The sequence below is a fragment of the Bos indicus x Bos taurus genome, chromosome 7 (genome assembly GCF_003369695.1).
Source record: "Bos indicus x Bos taurus breed Angus x Brahman F1 hybrid chromosome 7, Bos_hybrid_MaternalHap_v2.0, whole genome shotgun sequence".
Classification (NCBI taxonomy): domain Eukaryota; kingdom Metazoa; phylum Chordata; class Mammalia; order Artiodactyla; family Bovidae; genus Bos; species Bos indicus x Bos taurus.
The window spans coordinates 94,065,981-94,092,926 of record NC_040082.1 but is presented as its reverse complement, the minus strand read 5'-3'; the positions used below and the strand labels follow the sequence as shown (position 1 = coordinate 94,092,926).

Here is a 26,946-nt window from a genome sequence, read left to right as displayed (position 1 = left end):
CAAGCGCGCGCGGGCGCGCACACACACACACACACTCCTCCGCAGCCTCCCCCGCCGCCACCGCAGTCTGGGCCCGCCCCACCCTGCGGCGGCGAGGGATCGGGCGAGGCGAGGGGACCGGGAGAGGCGAGGGGACCGGGTCAGGCGAGGGGACCGGGTCGGGGGCCAGGGCCGGGGGCGGGGCGCACCTGGGCTCCGCCCCGGGGCGGGGCCGACGCAGCGTCGTGAGCGCGAGCGGCCGCACCTGGCTCGCCTGCAGTGGTGGTGGTGGTGGTGGTGGCGGTGGCGGCTGTGGTGGCGGCAGCGGGCCCGGCCCGGGTGCGAGCGCGGCGAAGCCCAGCCCGAGCGAGCGCGGAGCCGGTGCCCGCAGCCCCCGCGCCGCCATGGTGGAGGCGGCGCCCCCGGGGCCCGGGCCGCTGCGGAGGACCTTCCTGGTGCCCGAGATAAAGTCGCTGGACCAGTACGATTTCTCGCGGGCCAAGGCGGCGGCGAGCCTGGCGTGGGTGCTGCGGGCCGCATTCGGGGGCGCAGGTACCGGGGCCAGGGGAAGAAGGGGGCGGCAGGTGCGGGGGGCGGGGCGCCGCGCTGGGGAGGCCGGGGCCGTGGGAACAATAGCGCCGGCCGCCGGGGGCGGGGGGGTCCCCGGGCCTGGGCCCCTCGGCGCCGGGCCTCTGGGCTTCCTGCTCGGCCCGGGCGGTGGACTTTGCCCGCGCGGCTGCGGGAGCGCGGTGGGGGTGGGGCCGGCTGCCCAGCTCCGCGCCACGAGCGGGGCGTCCGGGTCCCCAGGTGAGCCGGGCAGGGTCTGTGGGCCGAGTGGTGTCCCCCAGGCGAGCCTCGCCTCGCCTCTGGCACGTCCTCCCCCCACCCTTTACACCCTTATATCACGCGCCCGCGAGGACCCCCGCCCCAGTCCAGGCCGGACACACACACCCGGCGTCGGCCCTGCCTGCGCTGCGAGCGGCGAAGGGAGCTCCAGGAAGCCCCTCTCTCGCCTCCATGGCCCCGGCCGGCGGCTGGCAGCTGTGACTTATTGCCCCATTTTACTCAGGAGGCGGGCGAGCCCGGCAGAAGGGAAATGGCTTATCCATGATCGCCGGGAGTGGGGGCCAGGTGTGGGGCCTTGTCCCACTTCCTCCCCAAGACCCACATGTGTGGAGACTTCGGGCCACCCCACGGGGGAGGAGGATGCGGGTACATCCCTAGGATTTGAGGCCCAGGGCAGTTTCAGTCATGGCCTCATGCCAGAGCCAGGAGTCAGGGCCTGGCCATGGGGAAGAGGAGTTAATTAAGGTCTGGGCCTTCTGGGGGGACGCCCTGCCCGCCTACGGGTCCTGCCCACTGGTCTTGGCACCAGCTGAGCACAGCCCATCCCCCCTTCAGTGGCCTTCCCAGATCAACCTGTTCTGGGTGTGGGTCTTGGTGACAGCTGTCCATCTGTCTCCTGGTTCCGCCTGAGCCTGTCTTTTTCTCCCAATCTCTTTCCCTGCAGTCTCCCAGGCAGGGCCCACTCTAGGGCCCACCCACCCCCAAATACCTGCTTGAGGAAGAGAGGAAGGCTTGGCAGGGAGAGAGCCCAGCCTGCCCCAGTCCCCCCATCCCAAGTTATGAGGCCACAGAGGACTCAGCTTTGGGAATCAGCTGGGTTTGAGTGCCACATTCCCCCAGAATGTGGATGAATTAACCCAATTCTCTAAGCTTCTGTTGAGTCCTCTGTAAAAGAAGGCATGTATTCACTTTGTTTTCCATTTCACAATTGTCCACTAAGTCCCAGGGCAGTGCTGGGGTGAGTGGGGTCCCAGTTTCATCTTTCACAAGGTGAGACAGACAGACCATGGGATTCTTCTGTGTCTGGCCCACTATACACACTAAGTGGATGTTGCTATTTCTGCTGCCATGACCAGTGGTATTTTTATTAATAATATTATTTGTCCTCTGTCCAGGGGACAGAAGAGAAATTACTATTACATTTTGCAGAAAGAAAAGTCAGGTCTCTGGGAGGATGCCCTGACTCACCTGGTTCTGTTTTCACTGACTCAGCTCCCCTGAATTGTGTGATATGGTCCCGGAGGGTCAAGTTCAGTCTGTCCCCTCACCCATGTTCTCTGAACAGAGGGGGACTGAGGAAGGGGAGACCCCAGGCTCTAAGCAGAAAGTGGTGAGCAGACCCCTGCTTGATCCATGAACTCTGGAACTCTCTACTGATGCCTGTTGGGTGCCAGGCCAGTGCTGGGCTCTCAGGACAGAAAAGATGGGGATGAACTCTGGAGAGAGGACGATGGGACCTGAAACTAGACCGTTGCTTCTTCTAGTGATAAAGCTGGTGATGTCCAAGCAGTGTGGAAGAGGGCTGCCAGCCCTTACAGAGGGGCTAGGGGAGGAAATCCTAGAAGTCTTCCAGGGAAGGGAGGAGAAGGGACAGACAGCTCACTAGAGGAGAGAGCGTTTGGACCTTGAAGGGTGTGTAGGAGTTTTTTAGGGGGAGGAGACCCACAGGGAGTTCTCTGTGCTGTGCCCAGGAGTAGCTGGGGGCGATGAGGGAGTCTGGTGCCATTGGAGAGGTCCTCTCAGGCCACATGTGGGGATCTGAGGGCCCTGGGGAGCTGGGGAAGGTGTTTGGGGACTGACAAGATGAGATCAGCTATGCAGTTGCCCCTCTGGGGAAAAATGGCTAGGGGGATGGGGTCTTTCTGGTGGCCTGGGGCACAGGCCTGAGGAGGTTGGGCAAGAATGCAGGCTAGTAGGCTCCACAGTGAGCTCAGAGATAAGATAAGGAAGGGTGCCATCTTTACACAAGTTTGGGAAGTGCTACATGCAGTCCCTCAGGCCTCCAGAACCTCCCTGTGATGCTCTAGGGAGCTAGGGTCCTGTCGGCTCCACCCTTTACTATCTCTTTGGATCTTGGCCAAGTCATATTAGCTGTCTGGGTCTATGTTTTCCTATCTGTACAATGGATAAGTTTCATAAGAATTCCATGAGCAAGGGGGGTGGGAGGAGGCTCAAGAGGGAGGGGAATATATGGATACTTATGGCTGATTCCATATCAGCGGTGTGTGGCAGAAACCAATACAACATCGTAGAGCAGTTATCCTCCAATTAAAAAAAGAAAAGGAATGCCAGGAGCAGATGCACACAAGGCGGGTGGTCCAAAGACTAGCTGTGCTGTCCAGCGTGGTAGCCACGAGCAACATATTGTTGTTCAGTCACTTACTTGTGTCCATCTCTTTGCAACCCCATGGGCTGCAGCACACCAGGCTTCCCTATCCTTCACTATCTCCTGGAGCTTGCTCAAACTCATGTCCATTGAGTCGGTGATGCCATCCAACCATCTCATCCTCTGTCGCCCCCTTTTCCTCCTGCCCTCAATCTTTCCCAGCATCACGGTCTTTTCCAATGAGTCGGCTCTTCGCATCAGATGGCCAAAGTTTTGGAGCTTCAGCATCAGTCCTTCCATAAATATTCAGGGTTGACTTCCTTTAGGACTGACTGGTTTGATCTCCTTGCAATCCAAGGGACTCTCAAGAGCAACATGTGGCTGATCTGACTTGTGAAAGGCTGTCAATGTAAAATACACAGTGGCTTCTGGAGACCTGGTACCAAAAAAAAATGTGAACATCCCATTAATAATGTTTTTATGTTGACATGTTGAAATAATATTTTGGACATATATATATATATGATGAGATATATTACTAAGATATATATTACCAATATATATATATATTGGGTGAGATATATTATAAGGTCTTGTTACTCCTTGCTGCTTTTTAAACGGTGCAATAGAAAAATTTAAACTTCTTGTGTGGCTCGTATTCTATTCCTGTCGGACAGTATTAAGTGCTCCAATACACATAGCATAGAGCCGTAGTTCTCAACCGAGGATGAGTTTGTCACTTAGGGGCCATGTTTGGGAATATCTTTGGTGGCCACTATTAGAGAGGACAGTGCTCTTGTCAGCTCTCGAGGAGAGACCAGGAAGTCTGCTAAATATGTTACAATGCCCAGAACAGCACTCCCTGCCCCAATTCCCCACACCTACAGCCCCACTAAACACAAATCATCCAGCCCCAAATGCCAGTTGTGCCTCGGCAAAGACACACTAGTATAACCTAAGTACTTGATAAACATTGTGTGTGCTTGGGTTGTGTCTCACTCTTTGCAACCGTATGGACTGTTGCCCACCAGGCTCCTCTGTCCCTGGGATTTCCCAGACAAGAATACTGGAGTGGGTTGCCATGCCCTTCTCCAGGGGATTTTCCCCTCCCAGGGATCAAACCCACGTCTCTTGTGTCTCCTGCACTGGCACGTGAATTCTTTACCATTGCACCACCTGGTAAGCCCCTGACCCTGGAAGCCCCTTAATAAACAGTAGCCATCGGTAGCTCCAGCTCAAGTTGTCGTCTTCAAGGCCCTGACAAGTCCTGCAGGAAAGAAACTTGTTTCATTTTGCTGATGAGAGCAGGAAACAAACCTGGAGCTAGAGAGAGAGGGAGGAGGGTTTGGCTTCAGGGGATGCCAGGAGCTGAACCCCGGTGAGTTGAGGCTGGATGTTGGAGGTGGGGAGAGAGAAGGAGAGATGGTGTTCTCTTACTGTGATGGGAACAGAGAGAAGGAGAAGGATGCTAAGGATTAGGGGCAATGCCTGAGCTGCAGCAGGAGGCAGTGCTCAGATGACTATGGAAGCCATCATTGTGGTGGGAAGGAGGTGGGGAGAGCATGTCCATTGACAGGGCTGCTCAGACAGAGCTATCAGGAGCCCAGCAATGAAAAGGCATGGGGGCAGGCAGCCAGGCTTGAGTGGTGAGAGAAAGAGAAAGAGGATGTTGGGAGACACCAGAGGGAGGAAGACTTCCCAAAGAAGGAGATGCTCGGCAGAGAGCCCAGGCAAGATAGTGGGCTTTGGAACGCCACTGCTGGCCTTGGGAAGGCTGGGAGCTACAAGGGAAGGAACGGATGGGGAGGAGTCCGATCGGGAGTAGAGTGGAAGGAAAGAGAACCTGGAGAACTTTTTTCTTTTTTTTAATTGGAGTATAGTTACAATGTTGTGTTTAGTTTCACATAAACAGCAAACTGACTCAGTTATACATACATATATAGGCTTCCCAGGTGGCGAAGTGGTAAAGAACCCACCTGTCAATGAGGGATATGCAAGAGACATGGGTTCGATCCCTGGGTTGGAAAGATCCCCTGGAGTATGAAATGGCAACCTGCTCCAGGATTCTTGCCTTGAAAATTCCATGGACAAAGGAGCTGATGAGCTAGTCCATGGGGTTGCAAAAAGCTGGACATGACTGAACGACTGAACACACACACACACACACACATTCATTTTCAGATTCTTTTTCAGTGTAGGTTATTACAAGATATTGAGTATAGTTTTCTGTGCTCTGCAGTAGGTCCTATTTGGTTATCTAGTTCATAGTACTATATATACGTTAATCCTAAATTCCTAATTAATTGCTCCCCGCTTCCCCTTTAGTAACCCTAAGTTTGTTTTCTGTCTTGTTTCTGTTTTGTAAATAAGCCCCTTTGTATCATTTTTTTAGATTCCACATATGGAATATTCCACATATTCCAAGCGATGGGGTTTGATATATGTGTTTCTCTGTCTGACTTCACATAATATAATCTCTTGCTCTGGAGAGCTTTTCCTTCAAGGGTCAGGGAGATGGCCCAACTCTTCACAAGGTTTGGGTATTAAGTGGGAAGGTCAAGTGTGAGTTTAAGGTGTGGGGAAAGATCAGGGAGGGGCAGGGAGGGGTTGAAGGCAAGGGTGCCTGGGTCCTTGTAGCTGAGGGCCGGGACCCCGGGGGAGCACTGCTGTGAACTCAGGCACCTGAGGAAGGCCTGGTATGTCACGTTCAAATGTTTCTGAACGGTACAATCCTGCCTTCTTGCATTCTTCCAACACAGGCATAACCCACGTGTACAGAGCAGCGGCTCTGACTGGGATAAGACTTGGGGCCTCCCTGGAAGGCCCAGGAGGGCAGATCTAACTGAGTTGGATCCTCCTCCTCTACCTCCCGAATCTTCCTAGTGGCTCTGATTTTTCTCCTCCTCACCCTTGGGTTTTACTTGGTTGGGGTTCTGCTACTGCCCCCCTCCCCCTGGGGCTTCCTCAAGCCTCCTCGTCTTACCTTGCCCCTCTCTTTCAGAGTTTCCATGGCTGCCTCTAAGTCCCCGGCCCTCCTGTACCCCCATCTCAGCCAACACCCTCTTTCTCCTGCCTGTCTTCCCCCTCCAGATAGGGCTCTGGGTGCCTCTCTTCCCCCCACCCCCACCCCCCCTTCAGTCACCAAGTTCAGGCCATTCACCCCTCTCAACGTGTTTGCAGTCTGTCCCCTCCTCCATTCTATGCCCTTCCAGCCAGCCCCCTGCTCCACAGCTCATCCCACCTCCAGCCTCCACTCTAAGGGTGTAGTCTCCTTGAGACCTGGGTTTGAATCCCAGTCCCAACCTTTTTTTTTTTTTATTTTTAATATTTATTTGTTTGGATATTTAGTTGTGCCATGCGAACTCTTAGTTGCGGCATGTGGGATCTAGTTCCCTGACCAAGAGAGTGCAGAGTCTTAGCTACTGGCCCACCAGGGAAGTCCCCCAGTCCCAGCCTTGATCAGCTGTGTGGCCTTGGTGCCTAGGTCTCCTCATCTATAAAGCGGAGTTACCACGTGTGCCCAGGCTGCCTCTTCCTAGGGTTGCTGTAAGGGGAAGCACCGGGGAGGTCCATTAACCCTTCGAGTCACTGTTGTCCTTAGGTGAAGGCGAGAGGCGTGGCTTCAAGACCCCGCCTATCTGACCTCCATTTCCACTCTGGGTCCAAGAGCCCGCCACCTCCTCTAGGCTTGGTGCTCCGTCCCACCCACCGTCTCTCCTTTGTATGCAGAGCCCCCTGCCAGAAACTCCGTCATCCCTTCCTCTGGGAAACTCCTCTGCATTTGCGCCTCTCATCTTAGCCCAGCTCCCCTATTCTCTCATCTTGGTGCCATCCTTCTTGGTACAGACCTGCCCCAACCCACACCCCATCCACCCCTGCTTTAATTGGGGCCATGTAATTGTATGTAAGGGCTTCCCTGGTGGCTCAGACGGGAAAGAATCTGCCTGCAATGCTGGAGTTCCGGGTTCGATTCCTGGGTTGATCCCTGGGTCCTGGAGAAGGGAATGGCTACCCACTTCAGTATTCTTGCCTGGAGAATTCCATGGACAGAGGCGCCTGGTAGGCTACCTAGTCTGTGGGGTTGCAAGTATGGGGGTTTGTGCCCCGTGCCCTGACTCTGCCATTACCTCCACTCCGCCCCCGCAGAGCATGTGCCCTCGGAGCTGTGGGAGCCCTTCTACACGGATCAGTACGCCCAGGAGCATGTGAAGCCCCCGGTGACACGGCTGCTGCTCTCGGCCGAGCTGTACTGCCGGGCCTGGCGCCAGGCGCTGCCGCAGCTCGAAGCACCCCCTAGCCCCTCTGCGCTTCTGGCACTGCTGGCACGGAGGGGCACAGTGCCTGCGCTGCCCGAGCGCCCGGTGCAGGAGGCCGACCTGAGGCACCAGCCTATCCTCATGGTAGGCCCCGCCCCTGCCCAGCCAGGCCCCGCCCCACCAAACAAGGTCCCTCCCCCACCAAGGCTCCGCCCATCAGCCCTGGCTCCTCCTACCAAGTCAGGCACCTCCCCAAAAGGCGCTACTCTGGACGCCAGATCGCTAAGGCCTAGTTTGTGACCTCCAAGTATTCTGGCCTGGAGAATTCCATGGGCTGTATAGTCCATGAGGTCTCAAAGAGTTAGACACTGAGCGACTTTAACTTTCCCTTTCAAGCTTGGCCTGCTTCCCAAGCCCGTCCCACTGTAAGCCCCTCCCACCTCCAGGTTTTTCCTGTTTCTTTTCCCTTGGAGGCCTCCAACCTGTGCTCTGGGCTCACCCTTCAGCCCTTGCCCCTACAGGGAGCCCATCTAGCTGTCATTGATGCCCTCATGGTTGCCTTCGCCTTCGAGTGGACAAAGACACTGCCTGGTCCCTTGGCCCTAGCCAGCTTGGAGCACAAGCTCCTTTTCTGGGTAGACACGGTAGGTGGGGGTTGGGCCAAGATGGGGGGGCGGGGGGCGGGGGGGTGCAGCCGGAGGCGGCCAGGACCGGTCCAGTGACTAGAGTGCTAACGTCTCCCTGCTCCGCAGACCATCCGGCGGCTGCAGGAGAAGACGGAGCAGGAAGCTGCCCAGAGAGCTACTCCAGCGGCCCCTGCAGATGGGGTGGCCCCAGCGCAGCCTTCGGTGAGGCTGGGGTGATGGATGGAAGGAAGGAGGGAGGGGCGGATCTTTGAGGGCTGGATGGGTAGGTCGGGGCTGTGCCTCGAGGCCATTCCTGCTCTTGGCGGGGCGGAAGTGACTCTCTCTCTCTCTCTCTCTCTCTCTGCCGCCTTGCCTCTGCCCACTCCTGCCACACTCTCCTCTCTGCCTCTCTGGCATCAGTGCCCCACACGCTGGTACTGGAAGCTGGTTCCTGTAAGTGGGGCTGTCTTTCTGCCCTGTCTGCCTGCCCCGCTTGTCGCTGTCTGTGTGTCTCTTTCTGCCTGCCTGTCCCGCTCCCTCTCCTATTCTCCCCTGCTCCCAGTTATGAGCAAAGGAAGTGGGACCCAGCCCTGGGGGACAGAGGGAAGCCCTTTGGGGAACCAAGGCAAGAGGGTCATCTCTGCTCTTACTTCTCCCCTGGTATATGACTCCCCTCCCAGTAATCCAGAGGCTTGTCCACCTGAGCCGAGGTGGGGAGACCTCTGGGGCTTCTGAGGGGAGGACCCCAGCCCATCAGACACATGGATCCTGACCCCAGCAGGCAGGGCACAGGGAGAAGACCCTTCTGGCCAAGAGGAAGATCCTCAAACCCAAAAGAGGGGAGAGGAACCTTCCTAACTGAGCCTCCAGCTTCCCTAAGGACAGCTCCCTGCTCCCAGCTCTGGAGGCAGTGGGGTGTCCATCCCTGAAGTGCAATAAGGGGAAAGTGACCACTGCAAGTGGGGTGAGGGTGGGGGCGCTTTGGGCTGAAGCCCCTGCCTTTGCTCACTTCAGGGCCTCCTCCTTCCCCCCACCCTAGGGCCTGGGTCAGGGGCTCCTCTCCTGCCTACCTGCTTCCTCTGCTTGCCCTCCCCCAGCCAGGGCCTGGGTCTCTTGAGTGGGTGGGGGAGGACTTGCTGCATGAGAGGCTGCTCTGTTGGGTCCCTCCGTGCTGGGAGGTGCTGGGGTCCCCAGAGCCGGCCAGAGCACAGCCAGGGAGCTGGACGGCCAGGGCTCAGGACAGGGGTCAGGGCCGTCCCCCATCCCGGAGGTGTGCTTGGGGGCCCAGCAAGTCAGCACCCCTCCCGCCCCGCTGACGGCTGCTCCTCTCCCCCCCAGCACGCAATTGCCTTCTGTTTGAAGGAGTCGGGGAGCAAACCCCCCATGGTAATGTATCCCCCACCCCAGGGTCTCAGGAGTCCCTGCCCCCAGCCCCCGCTGCTGGCCTGGCTGCTCGCGGACACCTCCTCTGCCTCTTGCTGCTGCCCTTCCCCACCCTGCTCCAGGCTGGCCCCCCTCCCACACTGGCTCTGGGACCCCCCTGGCTTCACGCCCCTTCGTGGTGGAAACCCCAGGCCTCCCCACACAGCTTGCATGACCACGGACTTGGAGGCCAGCCTGACCTCTGACCTGACACGACTCCCACCCGCAGATTCGATATCGCAAGGACCGTGCGGTGGCCCGACGTGCCCCCTGCTTTCCGACGGTGACCAGCCTCCAGGACCTGGCAAGTGGGGCTGCGCTGGCCGCCACAATCCACTGCTACTGTCCCCAGCTCTTGCGACTTGAGGGTGAGTGAATGGGTCTGAGCCAGATCCTGTCCCGACGAGCCTGGCACCCAGGCCTTGGCTCCTGTCCCCAGAGTATCGCAGAGACTGTTAAGTGTAGCTCCCAGGATTGGCAGACCTGAGTTTGAACATCTCTCTCCTATTAATGAGCTGTGTGACCTTGCCCAAGTGTCTAAACGTCTCTGTGCTGCCTATAATTCAGTGTGTGTTAGTTGCTCAATCGTGTCTGACACTTTGTGACCCCACTGTAGACTGCCAGGCTCCTCTGCCCATGGGATTCTCCAGGCAAGAATACTGGAGTGGGTTGTCATGTCTTCCTCCTGGGGATCTTGCCAACCCAGGGATCGAACCCAGGTCTCCTGCATTGCAGGAAGATTCTTTACCATCTGAGCCATACTGTGTGATTCCATAATTCAGTCCTGCAGCAAATGTGAGTAGAGTAGAAACTGTGTGCCAGATCCTATTGTAGGCACCAAGAGATCCAACCAAAACAATATGGACCTGCCCCTGGCCTCAGGCGGCTCACATCCTAGTTGAGAGAGAATGAACCATAAGTTCATCTAGAGGAATATTCTGGATGTTAAGTACTTTGTCAGGTGCTGGGTAGTCAGAAGCCATTTGAGTTGAGTTCTCGGGGGACTAGCATTCCAGGCGGTGGGGACAGTAGATGCAAAGACCTGAGGGACAGCCAGCCTGTCATGACACCCACCTTATGAAGGGGGCCCGGCTCAGCTCATCAGTCGAAGGTGTCCGTGTATATTGTGTGCTGGGACCCCGTCCTCCTTCCTGGAGAGCCAGGGACCCAGGCATCCTGTCCCGACAGAGGTATGCCTCAAGGACCCCATGTCTGTGGCGGACAGCCTGTACAACCTCCAGCTGGTGCAGGATTTCTGTGCCTCCCGCCTCCCTCGGGGCTGCCCGCTGTCCTTGGAGGACCTTCTCTATGTCCCACCGCCCCTCAAGGTAAGGCTACCTCGTGGGCCTCATGGGCATCCGGGGCTGTGGGTCCGGGCGGCTGACCCTGCCTCTCGCCTCCAGGTCAACCTGATGGTGCTGCTGGCTGAGTTGTTCATGTGCTTCGAGGTGCTGAAACCCGACTTTGTGCAGGTCAAGGATCTGCCTGATGGTCACGGTAAGGCCTGGCCCCGGGCCTGGGGTGGGGTGAGGTTGAGGGGGATAGTGGGAAGACCAAGCCCTGCCTGACCCTCTGCTCTGTGTACAGCCGCCTCCCCCCAGGCCACAGAGGCCTCTACTCCCCAGAACAGCGGCAGCAGGTACATCCCCTGGTGGGTGGAGACTTCCCAGCCACGACGGGTTCCTCCTCCTGCTGGGTCCCTCCTCCTGCTGGGTTGGCTAGAGGGAAGGTGTCGGGGGGATACTCTGGTCTCCACTCCCAAGGGGGGAGGGGAGGGGGATGGGGGGACCCTTGGCTGACACACCTCTCTTGGCAGCTCTCCTGTCTTCAATTTCCGCCATCCACTCCTGTCACCTGGTGGCCCCCAGTCCCCACTCCGAGGATCCACAGGTGAGGGCAGGGGGATGGCTCGTCACTGGAGATCCGCCCCCCCCCCCCACACCCAAAGACTGCCCCTGCTGACCTCATGTGGGCACCTTGTGACCCCTCCATTGGGTCTGTCTGGTACCTGAATGACTTCCTTGGTGACATTCACTGGCCCCCACAGTGACCTCCTCACAAGGACCCCCTAGTGACACCACGTGGCCCCCAGCTCTCCATCCACATAATGCCCCATCAGTGACTCACCCACTGACACCCCATAGCTTACCCCACCCAGGGTCCCCAGTGACCCCAGAATGACCACTCATCACCCCTCCCCAGGCTCGCTGAAGTCCTCCCCGTCCATGTCCCACATGGAGGCCCTCGGCAAAGCCTGGAACCGTCAGCTCAGGTGAGCACATCGAAAGGGCCCAGGCAGTGGAGTCAGAGGGGCCAGGTGGGGCCTGGACCTGTCCCAGGGGCTGACCCTTCCCTCCGGCCGCCCAGCCGTCCCCTTTCCCAGGCCGTGTCGTTCAGCACCCCCTTTGGCCTGGACAGCGACGTGGATGTTGTCATGGGAGACCCCGTCCTACTGCGCTCCGTCAGCTCAGACAGCCTGGGTCCCCAGCGCCCTGTGCCAGCCCGGACCCCCGCGCAGCCACCCCCGGAGACTGGCGACCTGCCTACCATCGAGGAGGCCCTGCAGATCATCCACAGTGCCGAGCCTCGGCTGCTCCCAGATGGGGCTGCCGATGGCAGCTTCTACCTCCACTCCCCTGAGGGGTCCTCCAAACTGCCGCTGGCTTCCCCCTACCCACTGGAGGGGTCCTCGAAACCACTGCCTGACGGGCCCACCAAAGTACCTGCCTACTTGCCCCACCCCGAGGGCCCCTCAAAACCAGCTCCCTGCCCAGCTGGGGAGGTATCAAAACCACCAGCCCTGCCTGAGGGCTCCCCAAAGGTGGCAGCTTCATCCCCAGCAGCCAGCAACTCTGAAGTGAAGATGACCAGCTTTGCTGAACGCAAGAAGCAGCTGGTGAAGGCCGAGGTCGAGGCCGGGTCCCCGGTGGCCACCCCGGGGGCACCGGAGGCCCTGAGCTCGGAGATGAGTGAGCTTGGAGCCCGGCTAGAGGAGAAACGCCGGGCCATCGAGGCCCAGAAGCGACGGATCGAGGCCATCTTTGCCAAGCACCGCCAACGACTGGGCAAGAATGCTTTCCTGCAGGTGCAGCCCCGGGAGGCCGGTGGGGAAGCAGAGGCAGAGCTGGGCCCGGCCCCTGGCGGGGAGCGGCCAGCAGGTGAGGGCCAGGGTGAGCCATCCCCACGGCCAAAGGCGGTGACCTTCTCACCAGAACTGGGCCCGGTGCCCCCCGAAGGACTGGGGGACTATAACCGGGCAGTGAGCAAGCTGAGCGCGGCGCTGAACTCTCTGCAACGGGACATGCAGAGGCTCACAGACCAGCAGCAGCGGCTCCTGGCCCCACCCGAGTCCTCCACAGTCGCCCCTACTCCCGCTGCCGCCGCGTGGGTCATCCCCGGTCCCACAGCAGGCCCCAAAGCTGCATCCCCCAGCCCCGCCCGGCGCGCCCCAGCTGCCCGGCGCAGCCACGGGCCGGGCCCCAGCCCCGGCCCCAGCCCCACACCCCGCAGCCCCAAACACGCGCGGCCAGCAGAGCTGCGGCTGGCGCCCCTGACCAGGGTGCTCACGCCCCCACACGACGTGGACAGCCTCCCCCATCTGCGCAAGTTCTCGCCGAGCCAGGTGCCGGTGCAGACGCGCTCCTCCATCCTCCTGGCCGAGGGGCCGCCCCCCGAGGAGCCCGCAGCACGGCCCGGCCTCATCGAGATCCCACTGAGCAGCCTGGAGGAGCCAGCAGCTGAGGACGAGGGAGATGGGAGCCCCCCTGGGGCTGAGGACTCCTTAGAGGAGGAAGTGTCTTCAGAGGGAGAGCCCCGCACCGGACTGGGCTTCTTCTATAAGGTGAGCACCTGAGCAGGTGGGGGCGGGGCCAGGTGGGCGGATGGATGAACGGACGGATGGGCAGACAGGCAGGTGGACAGGTGGTCGCATGGATGGGGCTTTCTCAGTGTATGACCAAACAGATAGAGCTGGTAGGGGAACAGAATGGATAGATGGTTAGCCAGGTGGGAGAGGCAGACCTACAAGGTGTGTGTGGTCAGATGGACATGTAGATGCGGTGGGTAGTGGGGGAATACAAAGTAAGTGGTAGACAGATGTACAGGGGTGGCCCAGTAGACGGATGGGTAGGTGGGTTACGGACAGGTGAACAGGAATAGGCAGATCAACAGATGCGGCTGGCATCTTCCACAGCATCCCCTCCCTCCTGTCCTCTCCTCCCCACTGCCCCCAGCATGGCCCTACCAGTTCCTCTTTTGAACTTTCCCATATCCAATCACTCTTCTTTCTGTCGGCATCCCCAGCCTGGGCCAGCACCTTTTACTTGGACACCAGCAGTCTCGTCCTGATTGGTCTCCACTGCCCACCCCTCACCACACCAATCCCTGACCACTGTGAACTGAGCAGTTAGCATTTATTTAAAATGTAAATTAGACTTTGTCACTCCCATCTGTGGGCTTACCCGGTGGCTCAGACAGTGAAGATTCTGCCTGCAATGCAGGAGACTGGAGTTCAATCCCTGGGTTGGGAAGATCCCCTGGAGAAGGGAATGGCAACCCGCTAACAATATTCTTGTCTGGAGAATCCCACGGACAGAGGAGCCTGGCGGGCTACAGTCCATGGGGCCACAGTCGGGCACAACTGAGCGACTAACACACATTCCCCTATTTAAAACCCTCCTGTGGCTCCCCTTTGGTCCTAGAATAAACTGGCCTCCCTGCTCCACACCTGCTCAACCTGCTCTGATCTCAGGGCCTTTGCACTTCCTGTTCCCGCCCCAGATTGCACTCCTCACCACTCAACCCCACCCAGTTCAGTCCACCTCATTCTCCTAGGCTGCTTCCTCCAGGAAACCTCTCCTGGTATCTCCAGACTAGGATAAATCCTGCCCCACCAGTGTGCTCACCAGTGTTGCGTCCTAGCTGGGTTGAGGCCTTTGTGTGCCCAGAACCCAGCATGGGGTCACACACACAGCAGGCACCCACCAAACGCCTTCAGACCAATGACAAAAACTCAAGGACATGTGAGTGACTGGCAGGCTGGGTCGAAACAGACTCCAGCCGAACCAGGGGAGGGACAGCCAGCTACACTTGGTGCCTGCCCCCAGGATGAAGACAAGCCCGAGGACGAGATGGCCCAGAAGCGGGCCAGCCTGCTGGAACGGCAGCAGCGGCGGGCAGAGGAGGCACGGCGGAGGAAGCAGTGGCAGGAGGCTGAGAAGGAGCAGCGGAGGGAGGAGGCCTCGAGGTGAGGCTGAGCTCAGCCCAGGACCTCTGCCCCCGGCAACCCTGCCACCTGTCTGACTGTGTCCATCTCCTCTGTGCATAGGCTGGTCCAGGAGGAGGTGACCCCCAGCCCCCCTGCACCCACAGCTCCTACGGCCTCTGCTGCAATCCCAGCCCCAGCTGCCCGGGCCCCTGCTGAGGAGGAGGTGGGCCCCCGGCGGGGGGAGTTCACACGGCTGGAGTATGAACGCCGGGCCCAGCTGAAGCTGATGGACGATCTTGATAAGGTGCTGCGGCCCCGGGCAGCAGGGAGTGGGGGGCCGGGCCGCGGCGGTCGGAGGGCCCCTCGGCCACGCTCTGGTTGCTGTGATGACTCGGCCCTGGCTCGGAGCCCAGCCCGTGGACTGCTGGGTGAGGCCCCCAGGGGGCAAGTGGGGCGGCTTGGGGTATATACACAGGGCTGCGGTGTGGGGATTCAAGGCTTCCAGAAGGATGTGGGGGCCACAGCAGGGTAAAGGGTACTGGCTCAGAGTTCTCTCCGCAGCTTAATAGGTCAGGCACTGCTTCCCTACAGCCTGGCTTAGGGGGGACGGGGGATAGTCAGTGTGGGGTGAGGGTCTTAGGCAGGGTTGACCCCCATGTTCCTTCTCCAACTGGCCAGGTCAGGCCCCCTAGGCATACGTGGAGCTAAGGGGGTTTGGTGGGGGGTGCTTGACCTGACACCCTCTGCTCCCAGGCTCTCGGCTCAGCAAAATCTACTCCCAGTCCACCCTGTCTCTGTCCACGGTGGCCAACGAGGGCCCCAGTAACCTTGGTGTGAAGAGGCCCACGTCTCGGTGAGTTTGGCCTGGACGTGCATGTGCCACATGCCTCTCAGAGTGTGCGTGTGTGTGTGTGTGTGAGTGTGTGTGTGAATGCATGCCTAGGAGTGTGGTATGGCACAAGGAGCCATATGGTGATATGGTGCCAGAGATGAAAGGTCACACACCTGAGACAGAACCTAAGGATGCGTCTCTCTGCTCCCGTATTCAGCGTGCCCAGGGCTGGGACCTGGCCCTGCAGGGACTTAGGAGCACAGATGGTATCTGTGGATACATCCTGCTTTGCCATTGTCCTGGGCGCACCCTTCCTGGGTCTCACTGCATACTGACTTCGTCCACCACTGACCGCACCCCCACCCCATCCCACCTTCCCCCGCAGGGCTCCATCTCCATCTGGCCTCATGTCCCCAAGCCGCCTGCCCGGCAGCCGCGAACGTGAGTGGGACAATGGCAGCAACGCATCTTCCCCGGCCTCAGTGCCTGAGTATACGGGTAGGTGGTAGGACTTTCGGGGGTGGGGGGGTGGTGAGCACCGGCCCCCACCAGTCCCTGCTCACTGCCCTGCCCCCTAGGTCCGCGGCTGTACAAGGAGCCGAGTGCCAAGTCCAACAAGTTCATCATCCACAATGCCCTGTCACACTGCTGCCTGGCAGGCAAGGTGAATGAGCCACAGAAGAACCGCATTCTTGAGGTAGGCCCTTGCCGGGGCTTTATAGGGGGTCAGGGGCAGGTGGGGGGTCTCTGGTGGCCTGGCTAACTGTGTCTGCCGCCCACCAGGAGATCGAGAAGAGCAAGGCCAACCACTTCCTGATCCTCTTCCGCGACTCAAGCTGCCAGTTCCGGGCCCTGTACACATTGTCCGCAGAAACAGAGGAGCTATCACGGCTGGCGGGCTATGGCCCCCGCACGGTCACGCCAGCCATGGTCGAGGGCATCTACAAGTACAACTCAGACCGCAAGCGCTTCACGCAGATCCCCGCCAAGACCATGTCCATGAGCGTGGATGCCTTCACCATCCAGGGACACCTCTGGCAGAGCAAGAAGCCCACCACTCCCAAGAAGGGCAGCAGCACCCCCAAATAGCCCCATCCTGGGTGGTCCGCAGGCCGGGCCCTGTGTACTCCGACTGCCGCCCCCTCCGGGGACCAGCCCGGAGGACAGTCAGTCGGTGTTCCTGGGTCCTGTCTGTCCCCGACCTTGTCTGGGTGGGGCTGGAGTCCCCACCCCCTAATTTTTGTCCCGTCCTGCTGTGGGGGCTGAGCTGGGAGGTTCAAGGACTCAGGGCTCAGCTCAGTCCCCCCCAACCGTCTGTCCTCCCCACCTTCTTGAATAAAGTAATTTAAAGAGAGCGAGACTACTGGAGACTACTGGCCATCTCCTCGAGGCTGGCTGGGGGGCTGGGGACATCTCTGCAGGAGAGGTTTCCCACACTCGCCATTTCCTGTCTCCCAATTCCCTCTTGATCCTGCTCCAGCCTCTTGTCTGCCCCCTTCGATGGCTCTGGTGCAGCTTCTGCCAAGGTCTGGCATGACTCCCCTGCCCGGGCCCCATGGCCGATTCCCAGCTGCCTCTTAGCTGAACTCCTGGGCACCTGGGGCTTCCAGCCAGCCCTCCCCACCCCCACTGGCTTCATTTTCCTCCTCAGCCTGGCTGTTATTATCAGCCCCTCCTGTCATTTGGTCCTTGGCCAACTGCTAAACTTGATCTTCTCTCCCTCACCCCACTGCCTACGTTTCTAGACTCGGTGACTGCCTCTGGGCCAGGGGGTCCTGTTTCTCTCAGCCAAGCTCCAGGTCTGAGGTTGCTGCCTTGGCGTGGCCCCCGGATGTCTCCGGTGGAGGAGCTAAGTCATAAGCTCAAGTGGGGAACCTCAGCCTCCCCAGGGTCACCTGATCCTGCACATTCGCCTCCTGAAGGCCTACCTGCTCACTCACTTCTCTGTCCCCATGACTGCATCCCCAGTCACCTCCTGCTACCAGCCGGTCCCACAGCAGTCTGCCTGGCCTGTTAAGGGCACAAATCTGATTAAGTCCCTGAATGCTTCAAATCCTTTAATAGCTTAGAGCCCGATAATGGCTTCCCAGAGCTTAGGACTAAGGACCACGCCCTGGCCGTGGCCCAGGGCCGAGGTCTGGCTCCTGGCTGCTGTCCAGGTAGAGAATAGCCTTGCTAAGATCGCAGAGGTGGTCAGGGCCTGCCTGCCTCCAAAGCTGTCAGACTAGTAACCTCCCAAGGGTGGAGGGTGCCGCCCTCGCCCAGGGAGGAAGGGTTCGAGGTGGCGTGCTGTCTACCTGCTAATGGGAAGCGGGACAGGGCCCCTCTAGGATCAGGCCCTCAGGCCGCGGAGAGACTGGCCTCTCAGAGTCCAGAACTCGCTCGGTGGGGTGAGGGTGGGGCGGGTGCCTGCCCTGGCCTAGAGCCCAGCCTGCCCCACCTCCCACATGAGCCAATCCAGGGGTGGAGGGGGGCGGGGCGCTGAGTTGGCAAACCCCTCAGGCACCTGGGCAGCAGGAGAGAGGGGGCAGGAAGGAGGCTCAGACCAGGACGTACAAACACAAGCTTCATTGAGGGGAGAGGCAGAGTGGGCAGGGGCGGGAGTCAGTCTTCCTTCAGGCTCCCGAACACAGCGGCTGGCACGCTCTGCTGTTCCAGGCGCACCTCTGGATGGGGGTGGGATGTGAGGAGGACTCGGTCACTCTCTGGGAGGGGGTCCCACCCCTACCCTCCACCCCTCCGGCCCACTGGCCCCTCACCGTTGGGCTCCAGGTCCATTTCATCCTCATCCTCGTCCTCGCCCAGCTCAATCTCCTCTGGGTTGGCCTGCTGGGCCAGCTCAGCCAGCTCCTCCCGGGAGGCGTCACTCCTGGGGCAGAGGGGGCCACACTGCTCAGCCAGGCCCGGCGGCCCCCCACCTCCTGGTGTCTCCCCTCCTGAGAGCTGGCTGGCTCTGAGCCCCAGCCTCAGGGCGCCCTCCCTCACCTCACAAACAGGATCTTGCTCTGGGCCCTTGAGGGCTGGTCCCGCTCCGCCTCGGCCGCCAACTGCTCGGCACGCTGCTCCAGCAGCTTCATGTCATCCATACCGCTCTGCCCGGGGGCCAGGTCGGACACTGGGGGTGGAGGCAGGGAACGTGGGGGTCAGATGCCGTGGGGACTGTGCCTGCTTTGCTCTGGGTGCTGCTGGGTGCCCCCCACGTAAGCCTGAGGCCCCAATCCCCCAGGGGGTTCCCAGCCTGAGGCATGGGGGACGGGGTGAAGCTTGATGCTCTCAGACCTGGGAGGCCAGCACCCATGGCAAGGGCCTGCTCACCGGTGCCCGTGGCGCTGCCCGACACCTTGAGCATCTGCGAGGCCATGAAGTTGACCTGTGTGTTGTATGTGGCCTGCACGCTGCGGCGGATCCGCAGCATCTCCCGGATGGTGTCCTCGTTGCCATGCCGGACCTCAAAGTCCTTCCACGTTTGCCAGAAGGCCCCGGTCGTCTGCAGAGGGGGTAGCAGGAACATGAGCTGGTCAGCTTGGCCACAACCTCCCACCCCTCAATCCCTCCCCAGGTCCAGGACCGTCCCTACCCGGGGGTCGCAGATCTGCGAGCAGAAGCTGTATATGGCCCGGGCGCGGTCGATCTCCCCGAGCTTGCACTCCATGTCAGCGAACCGCAGGCACATCTCCCGGGCGTGCTCGTCAGACAGCACCTGGTGGGGTTGGGAGGGGTCAGGGAGGCTGGGATGGGGGCGGGGGTGCACACACCCCTCTGGGCACACCAGGCTGGCCCCTGGGCAGTAAGCCTACCCTCTGCCACACACACACAGGCTCACTCAGATTCCCTGCCTGCAAGACCCTCTTCTTCCCCCTCACCCCCCACCCCCAACGCGGGCACCTCAATGGCCTTCTGATAGATGCTGCGGGTGTGGGTGACCCCGTAGATCTCAGCCGCCCGCTTGATGTAGATGTTGAACATGTCGTACTGCTGCGCGGGCTCCACAGCCCTGGTGGCACGCTCATACACTGCCATGGCGTGCCGCGCCAGGCCCCACTCTTCTTCCAGCTGCGCGTACAGCAGGTACAGCGCTGCGGCAGGACAAAGCAGGGGGTTGGATTAGAGATCAGCAGTTGGGCCTGGGATGCACCCCTACCCCCCAAGACCATTTGGCCCCCCTCACTCTTGGCATATTTGGGAGGGCAGCCATCCAGCGCCTGCTCAAAGAGGTCACGTGCTCGCTCCAGCTTGCGGCCCCCGTAGCGGGCAATGAACTTCGTCAGGTAGGTACTCCAGATGTCCGACACGTTGGGCCACTTGAACAACGAGATGCCGCGCTCGTATGCCTGCCCGAGGGGGTGCTGTGTGTGAGCCCTCAGCAGGAGGACCCCTCACGCCCATGTCCCCTTCTGGCTCATTCAGCGGGCCCCTGGCCTGCCTGCCTGCCTCTCCCTCCTGCTCCTCCCCGTGATCACGCAATCAAAACCCAGCTTGGCGGCCAACGCATGGCCTGTCTTCCTCTATAGGCTGCCAGGACCCTAAACAGAGCTGGACTAGGACTCACTAAGCTAACTCAGCAACTTTATGGCTGAAGATGGGAGTAGATCCTCAGCTCCACAGACACTGAAGCCTGGGGAGAAAGGTCACCACCCAGGCAGGGGGGCAGGCCTGACACTCAAGAGGCGGCACTCATGTGTGTACGACACCGTCCCCCCCACCGTGTCCCCATTCCTGTGTCCCTGTGTCCCCCCAAATTCAAGTCAAAACCCTAGCTCCCAGTACCTCAGAACAAGATTATTTGGAAAAAAATTTTACAAGATGTAACTTGAGTTAAAATGAGATGATTAAGGTGACCTCGCTCCAATACAACTCACATCCTCATGACAGCAGAGGCAGCCACGTCAGAACACCACGAAGAGGCGACCTCTACAAGCCAGAGGGAGGGGCTCTCGGAGGAAAACCACCCTGCCCACACCTTGATCTCAGACTTTGGGCCTCCACGATGAAGAAAACGCACCTCCGTGGGTTAAGCCGCCCAGTGGGTGGTACCTTGTGGGGGCGGCCTGAGCACAGAACAGTGTCCCTGACACCTGGGTGGGACCCCCGTACCTTGAAGCTCTCCTCAAAGTACTTGTGCTCCTCCAGGAACATGGCGTAGTTAATGACGATCTGCGGCGTGGCGATGCGCAGGTCCAGGATGCGGTCGTACACTGCCTTGGTGGACTGCGGGGCGGGGACAGGGCGGTGTGCCCCGGGTGGGGGGAGTCAGCCCCCCTCCCCTCCGTAGGGAGCGCGTCGCATTCCCCCACCCCATCCCAGGGGCTCCACTGGAAGGTGCAATCCCACCCCCATCCTGTTCCAGGGGCTCACCTGGAAGGTGCCGAGGCTCTCCTCCAGGTCGGCCAGCATGGACCACACCTTCAGAGACTTGTACACACGGTTCTGCACAGGCTCTGAGCCATCAAAGTACTCGGCGCGCCGGGCAGGCAGCGCTGTCGCCTTCTGCAGGGGCAAGGACGGCAGGGGGAGGCGCTCAGGGGGCGTCCTGAACCCTGACGGCACACCCTGCAGCGCCCAAGCGCGCCCATCCCACCCCTCGCCGGCCCATCCCACCCCTCGCCAGCCTATGCTCACCCGCAGAAGTCGCAAGGCCTGGTCGTAGTTCTCATGCCGGAGCTCCAGCTCTCCACACTCGCACCACACACTGGCCAGGTCGTCCACCTGCTTGAAACTCACCTTGGTGGCTTTCTCCAAGATGACGCGGGCCTGCGGGGCGGGCAGAGGCCAGGCTGAGACCCCGCCCACGAAGGGGGCGGGGCAGAGGACCCATAAGACGTCCATCCGCAACACCCACACTCACATCGTCCAGCTGCCCGTTGTCCTCGTAAAACTTGGCAAACGCGACCCACAGCGTGTGGGGCTTGCCGGTGGCTTTGAAGGGGTCCACCGTCTGCACAGCCTCCGTGTACGTATTGATGATCTGGGAGGGAAGGGCTGGGTCAGGCTGGGCGGGGACCTGGTGGGGAGGGGGCGGGCCTCGGAGGAGAGGGGGCCAAGACAGGCTCTGGAGGCGGGGCCGTCACACACCTCCCGAGGGCGGCCCTGGTGCAGGGCCACACGCTTGTGCCACTCGTGCACGTGGTGCGGGTTCTGGCGCAGCAGGACGCTGTTGAGGAGCAGAGGCCGCCGGCTGATGAGCTGCTCGAAGCGGGCCAGGCGTAGCTCCAGGTCTACGTCATCTGCGAAGTCAGGGCAGGGCGGAGGGCGTCAGTTCACAGTACCCAGGGCACCTCCTGCTCACTGCCGGTCCCTACCCTACGCCCCCACTGTCCATCTGGGCACTCCCTCTCCGAGCTGCCCCAGGGCCACCGTGAACCCACACGTGGGCAGGGTCCAGGCTACCCTGGAAACCCCTCAATTCCACCGCCCCCCCCCAAGCCCTCCTTCCCTGCCAAGCTCTGGCCCAGGCCCCCTCTCCACCTCACTGTGTACCCTGCTTTCCCTTCCCACCAGCGTTCAACCCAAGCCCCACTGAAAAGTGTCCCCAGTCCTGGCAACCCACCCACTCACACTCCCCTGCTGCTGGCCTCTGACCCCAAGACCCACTCACCCCCAACAAGTCACTAGGGACCCCTCTCCCCCAGCTCACCCTCCTCCTCCCGCCCCAGCTCCGAGGCGGTCTCCATCTTCGCCGCGATCATACTCTCCTCGAATTGGGCATAGCTGTCAAACACCTGGGTGAAGTCCCGCACGGTCATCACAGTCCGGATGGCCTCCTCATACACGTCCCGAGCCTGCAGGGAAGGGAAGTGGGGGAGGAGGTTGTAAGCAAAGTGCAGGGGAGAGGCGTGTGTGCCCACCACAGGGACCCTAGGCATCTGACAGAACCGGCCTCTGAGCACCCATCCCAGATCAGAATCCCCGTAGGGTACTCCCTGGGGCCTGCCCAGCACTGCCAGCATCCAACAATGGTTGGAGCTCTCCCTTCCCCTCTTCTACCAGATGATCTGGGGACCTCGGCTCCTCATCAGTAAACAGAGTCCTGGGGCCTGCCCAGCACTGCCAGCATCCAACAATGGTTGGAGCTCTCCCTTCCCCTCTTCTACCAGATGACCTGGGGACCTCGGCTCCTCATCAGTAAACAGAGTGGCAGCTCCTCGTGCAGTAACCATGGGGCTCAAGTGAGATACATGATGGCCCAGCCCCCGCTGGACCAAAAGGGGGACCAACCACCCTGCCAGGGCCTGAGCCTCAGCAGGTCATGGACGGCTCAGCTGTTGCTACAAAGTACCCCTCACACCAGTCTGACCCCTCTTTCCAGCACACATTCTCCTGGTCATTCCCCAAACCCCGAGGGGACAGGCAGTATGAAAGGAAAGTGGTGGGAGGCCCCCTCACTCTGCCCCTGCCTGGCCAGTCTCCTGCTGCCAGCCCCGGCCTATGTGGTCCACTCAAAGTGTCAGCCCGAAGGGTCTTTGTATTTTTGTAGAAGGCACAGCTGGTCAGGCCTGCGTCCTGCTCATGGCTGGCTAACTCGCAGCTCCCTGTAGCGGGACACAGTTGGCCCCTTGTTGGCCTGCAGGGCTCCCCCTTCCCCCAGGCCTGCACAGCCCACTCTGGGCCCCGACTCCAGCTCCACCCTCTTGCTCTGATCACCCCTGGCCCACCCAGCCCCTCCAGGGACCTCTCCGAGCCCCCCCACACGGCCCCCATCCCCAAGCTTGCCACTCCACTGTCACAAGGAGAACAGCCAACATGAACAGATGGTAACACCAACACCTCAGGAGGGACCCTCACACCAAACCCCAACTCCAGCCTGAGTCCCAATAGGTGGGAATGCAACTGTCACTCTCAAAAGTTCATTCTCAGGAAACTTCAGCAAATGAGGACACCCAAGCTAAAACAGGTCCAAGGCTACCACCATGGAAAACTAGGTTTCGCTGGTTCAAGGTGGGTGCGCTCGCTGGCAGTCTGCCTCGCCCCACCTTCAGGAAGGCACGTGCAGAAGTGTGCACTAGCAATACACTGGCACATGTTTCTGCTCATATGCACGTCCACAGGTGTCCCCAAAGGCTGAGTGCTGGAGGGAGGCCCCGCCCCGCTCCCAGACCCCTGCCTGCCCAGGCACCTTCTCGAAGTGACCGCTACGGATGTAGTAGTCAGCCAGCGAGCACCAGAGCTTGCCCAGCTGGTCGGTGAAGCGGGTGAGGCCCCCACGGATGATGGCGTCCACATTGAGAGACTGCACCTTGTCAGGGTTCTGGGAGATGAGGTCACAGAGCTCGTGCCACAGCTGCGGGGTGAGGGAAGGTCAGCCTTGGCCCCAAGGGGCCAGCCCTCCCGCCTGGCCAGCACCCAGGGCCCACCTGGTAGTTAGACTTGCCGGCCTTCGACACGAAGCGTTCGTCGTTCACCACGGTGGCCAGGCGCTGCGCTGCCTCATCCAGCCGGTCGCTTGACTTGAGGTACTCAATATACTCCTCAGCGCTTTCGGGGCTCAGCTGGGCACCCACACACCACCGGCTGTCAGTGGGGCCACAGGGCCACACCACCATGCCCCCTCCCACCCCACCTCCGGTCAGCCACCCACCACTGTTCTGGGCAGGAGCTAGCGCTGCACTTCCAGTCTCAGCCCCAGCCCTCACCAGTCCAGGTCCAGCCCTCACTGTCTGGGTCAGACACGAGCGGTCCAGCCTGCACAGACCAGGCCTTGCTTTCATCCCAAGCCCCCTACCTAAAACAGCACTGCACTAAGGACTTCACGATGCATAAGAGACTATACATGTGGGGAAACCGCATGAGGCCTCCATACTGTTTGCCCCTCGACTCTCAGCCCTGCCTGTTATGTGTTTATCTCCTGTTCCCTGCCCTCTCGTGGTTGCAGATTTACTCTGGTTTATGCAGTCAGGCCGCAAGCATTTGTCTGCCAGGTGAGACTGAAAGCTCCGTGCAAACGGACGGTCTTAGCCACGCTATCCCCAGCACCTGTATCCCAGTGCCTGACGTGGAGCAGATGCTCGCAAACTCTCTGGAGATTGAACACAGAACTCATAAACAAAACCCTGTCTGTCTCAATGAGCCACGTTCCCATTTCCTGTCTGTCAGGGCACACAGTGCCCCCAACGAGCCCGTTTTTGGAAAGTCCTGACCTGGGGAACTGGCCCACCTGCCTGAACCTGGCCCCGTCTTGCCCTTTTAGGAGCCTCACCTTGAGGAAGCGCCGGTAGCCCCGCACAGCAGTCTCAGGCAGGGGGTGTGAGCGCAGGAAGCGCAGGTACAGGGGCCAAATACGAGAGTGCTGGGTGATGGGCAATGCCCGGAGGGCCCGGTCGAAAGTTCGGCGCGTGTGCGTGACACGTCCCTGGTCCATTAGGAACTGGCAGTAATCCAGCCACAGCCGGGGCATCTGGAGGGGTGGGGAGAGGAGGGGCTGAGCTGCCAGCCTCAGCACTGGGCCCCAGGATGCTGGATGTCCCCTGCAGCAGGACCCAGAACCCCAGTGTCCCTGGAACTAAGTCTTGCTCAGGCCGGCATGCACAGAGGTCACAGAATTCCCACCCCTGCTCTGTCCACCTCCGTGGACTCTGAGCCCCACCTCCCTACTCATTCCCTGGCCCAGCCATGCCCCTCCCCACCTTGTGCATGAACACAAAGGCCCTCTCATGGCAGTTGTTGACATCTTCATAGGCGGGGTCAGTCACGCAGCGATGCTTCACCTGTGCCCGGCGGGCCTTCAGGTAGCGGTACCAGAGTTTGTAGCTGGGAGTTGGAGGGAGGGGCAGTGACTGGTCAGCTTTTATGGACTCCCGGGACCCTTCCCTCTGCCCTATGAGACGAGGGCTAGGAGCAGGGGCCTGGGGAGGATGGCCAGGACATCAGGGAAGGTGTGCTCAGCGATTCCTGGGATGTCTACTCGCTGACACAACACCTAGGAGGGACCTGGGACCTACTAGCCAGTTCTGGTGTGATGGGATAAGAAAAGGTGGGGCAGGGGGCGGAGGCAGGCAGGGCAGCTGCTGCCAATCTCACCTGCAGGGCAGCAGCTTGAGCGCCCGCTCATACAGTTGATTGAGCCTGGGCTTGGGGGCCCCCTGCTTGAACTCGATGTAGCGGAGCCAGCACTTGACGGAGAACTGGTTCCGCATGATTTCCTCCTCATAGGGGAGGTCCTCTTCCTCCTGCCAGGGCATGGGGAGAAGACAGACCTGCTCTCAGAGCCTGCGCACAGCACCACTCCTACTGGGACCCCTACCCAGGTCCCAGATGCCACTGCTCACCACTGGAGCCCAGTCACCCAGATACCAGGACCAGACTTTTACCTCTCAGAATCTGATGACTTACAACGTGACCCAGACTATCAGACTCCTCGGTCACCGGGTTCCAGGCCAGGCATGAAACTATCACCCAGATATCACTCTCTTGGCCTTCCGAATCAAGCTATCCACTTTCTGGCCCAGGTCACCAGACTCTACAGACACCAAGGTTCTGGTCCAACGCTAGGCCTCTGCCCTAGTCACCAAGTCTTACCTCCTTAGAGCATGACTCCCCAGACACCAGACCTTTGGCATCTCAGGCTCCCACCAGCCAGTTTAGTTCAACTCTGCCCCAGAAGTTGGAAGCTAGATCCTTTATCTCAGGAAGAAAGGTATGGACAAGTTCCCTAGCCTTTAACTCGAGACACCAAGAAGCAATCTAGTGAAAATGCCACGCCTCTACTCCAAACACCAAGACTTTGACTCTCCAGGATTCTACTGGCCGTCGCCCACTCAGCTCCACATCACCAGGTCTTTACTTCTTTCCCAAGATTCTCCCGGTCCAGACACCATGCCTTTATCCCAGAAACTATAACGCTCAGGACCAGACCTGGACCGTTACCCGGAACACTTAGATTTTACCAATGAAACCAGCCCTGGACTACTCACCATGCTTTTACTTCAAACACCAGGCCTCTCAAGGCTTAGCTACATGAGTTTCCCTTCCCGCCCACACCCTGCGCGCTCCCATTTCCGCCCCAGGTCTGGGATGCTAGGCCCTTAACTTCGACCATTTGCTCTTTACTAAGGTCACCTGAGCTCCGGCACCAGATCTTTGCTCCTGACCAGCCTGGTCCAGACATCACGAGTCGGCCCGTAAGGGTCCTCCTGCTCTCAGACCGGCACAGTTTTAGCCTAAATATCCCGAGTGGCCAAGCCCCAATCCCCTGAGGTATCTAAGCCCCGGCGCCCCTATGAATGCCATCCCCGGCCCGCCGCGGACTCACGAACACAAGGTCCGGTCGCTCGGGCCTCGAAAGCCGCGCCATCACCACCATTTTCCAGGCTCCCCAGACACGGACAGGAGTCGCGGTATGATGACGTCTACGCCTAAAGGCCTCCTATCTCGAACCAGACTAATTTCCCATTGGCTGAACTCCTCCCGATCATGCGCCAGGTGTTGTTGACTTTCCTTTCGACCACCCCAGCTACCGG

The 26,946-nt window shown here is 60.0% G+C and overlaps 2 protein-coding genes across 12 annotated transcripts; one reads left to right on the top strand and one right to left on the bottom strand.

Annotated features, from left to right (window-relative positions):
• The first annotated feature begins 311 nt into the window (after positions 1–311).
• On the top strand, positions 312–16,853 carry CAMSAP3 (calmodulin regulated spectrin associated protein family member 3). Of its 10 annotated transcripts, none has more exons than XM_027547582.1 (19): positions 312–531; positions 7,298–7,551; positions 7,929–8,051; positions 8,160–8,255; positions 8,454–8,486; positions 9,372–9,419; positions 9,685–9,823; positions 10,644–10,783; positions 10,859–10,952; positions 11,043–11,106; positions 11,272–11,345; positions 11,658–11,727; positions 11,874–13,296; positions 14,561–14,700; positions 14,782–15,089; positions 15,415–15,514; positions 15,879–15,991; positions 16,072–16,190; positions 16,277–16,853. In XM_027547582.1, exons 1-19 carry the CDS (start codon positions 384–386, stop codon positions 16,580–16,582), a joined length of 3,792 nt encoding a protein of 1,263 aa, XP_027403383.1. In that variant the 5' UTR covers positions 312–383; the 3' UTR covers positions 16,583–16,853. The 10 variants fall into 10 exon arrangements, with proteins under 10 accessions (XP_027403383.1, XP_027403378.1, XP_027403380.1 ...); XM_027547577.1 differs by having other exon boundaries at positions 313–531; positions 11,823–13,296; XM_027547578.1 differs by having other exon boundaries at positions 384–531; positions 11,043–11,094; positions 11,823–13,296; positions 16,277–16,845.
• A 1,189-nt stretch (positions 16,854–18,042) lies between these two features.
• XAB2 (XPA binding protein 2) lies at positions 18,043–26,931 on the bottom strand. 2 transcript variants are annotated; one of them, XM_027547587.1, is made up of 19 exons: positions 26,739–26,931; positions 25,508–25,656; positions 25,114–25,237; positions 24,687–24,884; positions 23,845–23,979; positions 23,607–23,771; positions 22,128–22,272; positions 21,566–21,717; positions 21,339–21,458; positions 21,113–21,244; positions 20,849–20,980; positions 20,588–20,701; positions 19,662–19,824; positions 19,379–19,569; positions 19,071–19,193; positions 18,809–18,980; positions 18,479–18,608; positions 18,253–18,362; positions 18,043–18,159 (listed from the first exon to the last, which is right to left on the bottom strand). In XM_027547587.1, the coding sequence occupies exons 1-19, from the start codon at positions 26,787–26,789 to the stop codon at positions 18,098–18,100; spliced, it is 2,568 nt and encodes an 855-aa protein (XP_027403388.1). In that variant the 5' UTR covers positions 26,790–26,931; the 3' UTR covers positions 18,043–18,097. The 2 variants fall into 2 exon arrangements, with proteins under 2 accessions (XP_027403388.1, XP_027403389.1); XM_027547588.1 differs by having other exon boundaries at positions 23,607–23,738; positions 26,739–26,929.
• Positions 26,932–26,946: the final 15 nt, after the last annotated feature.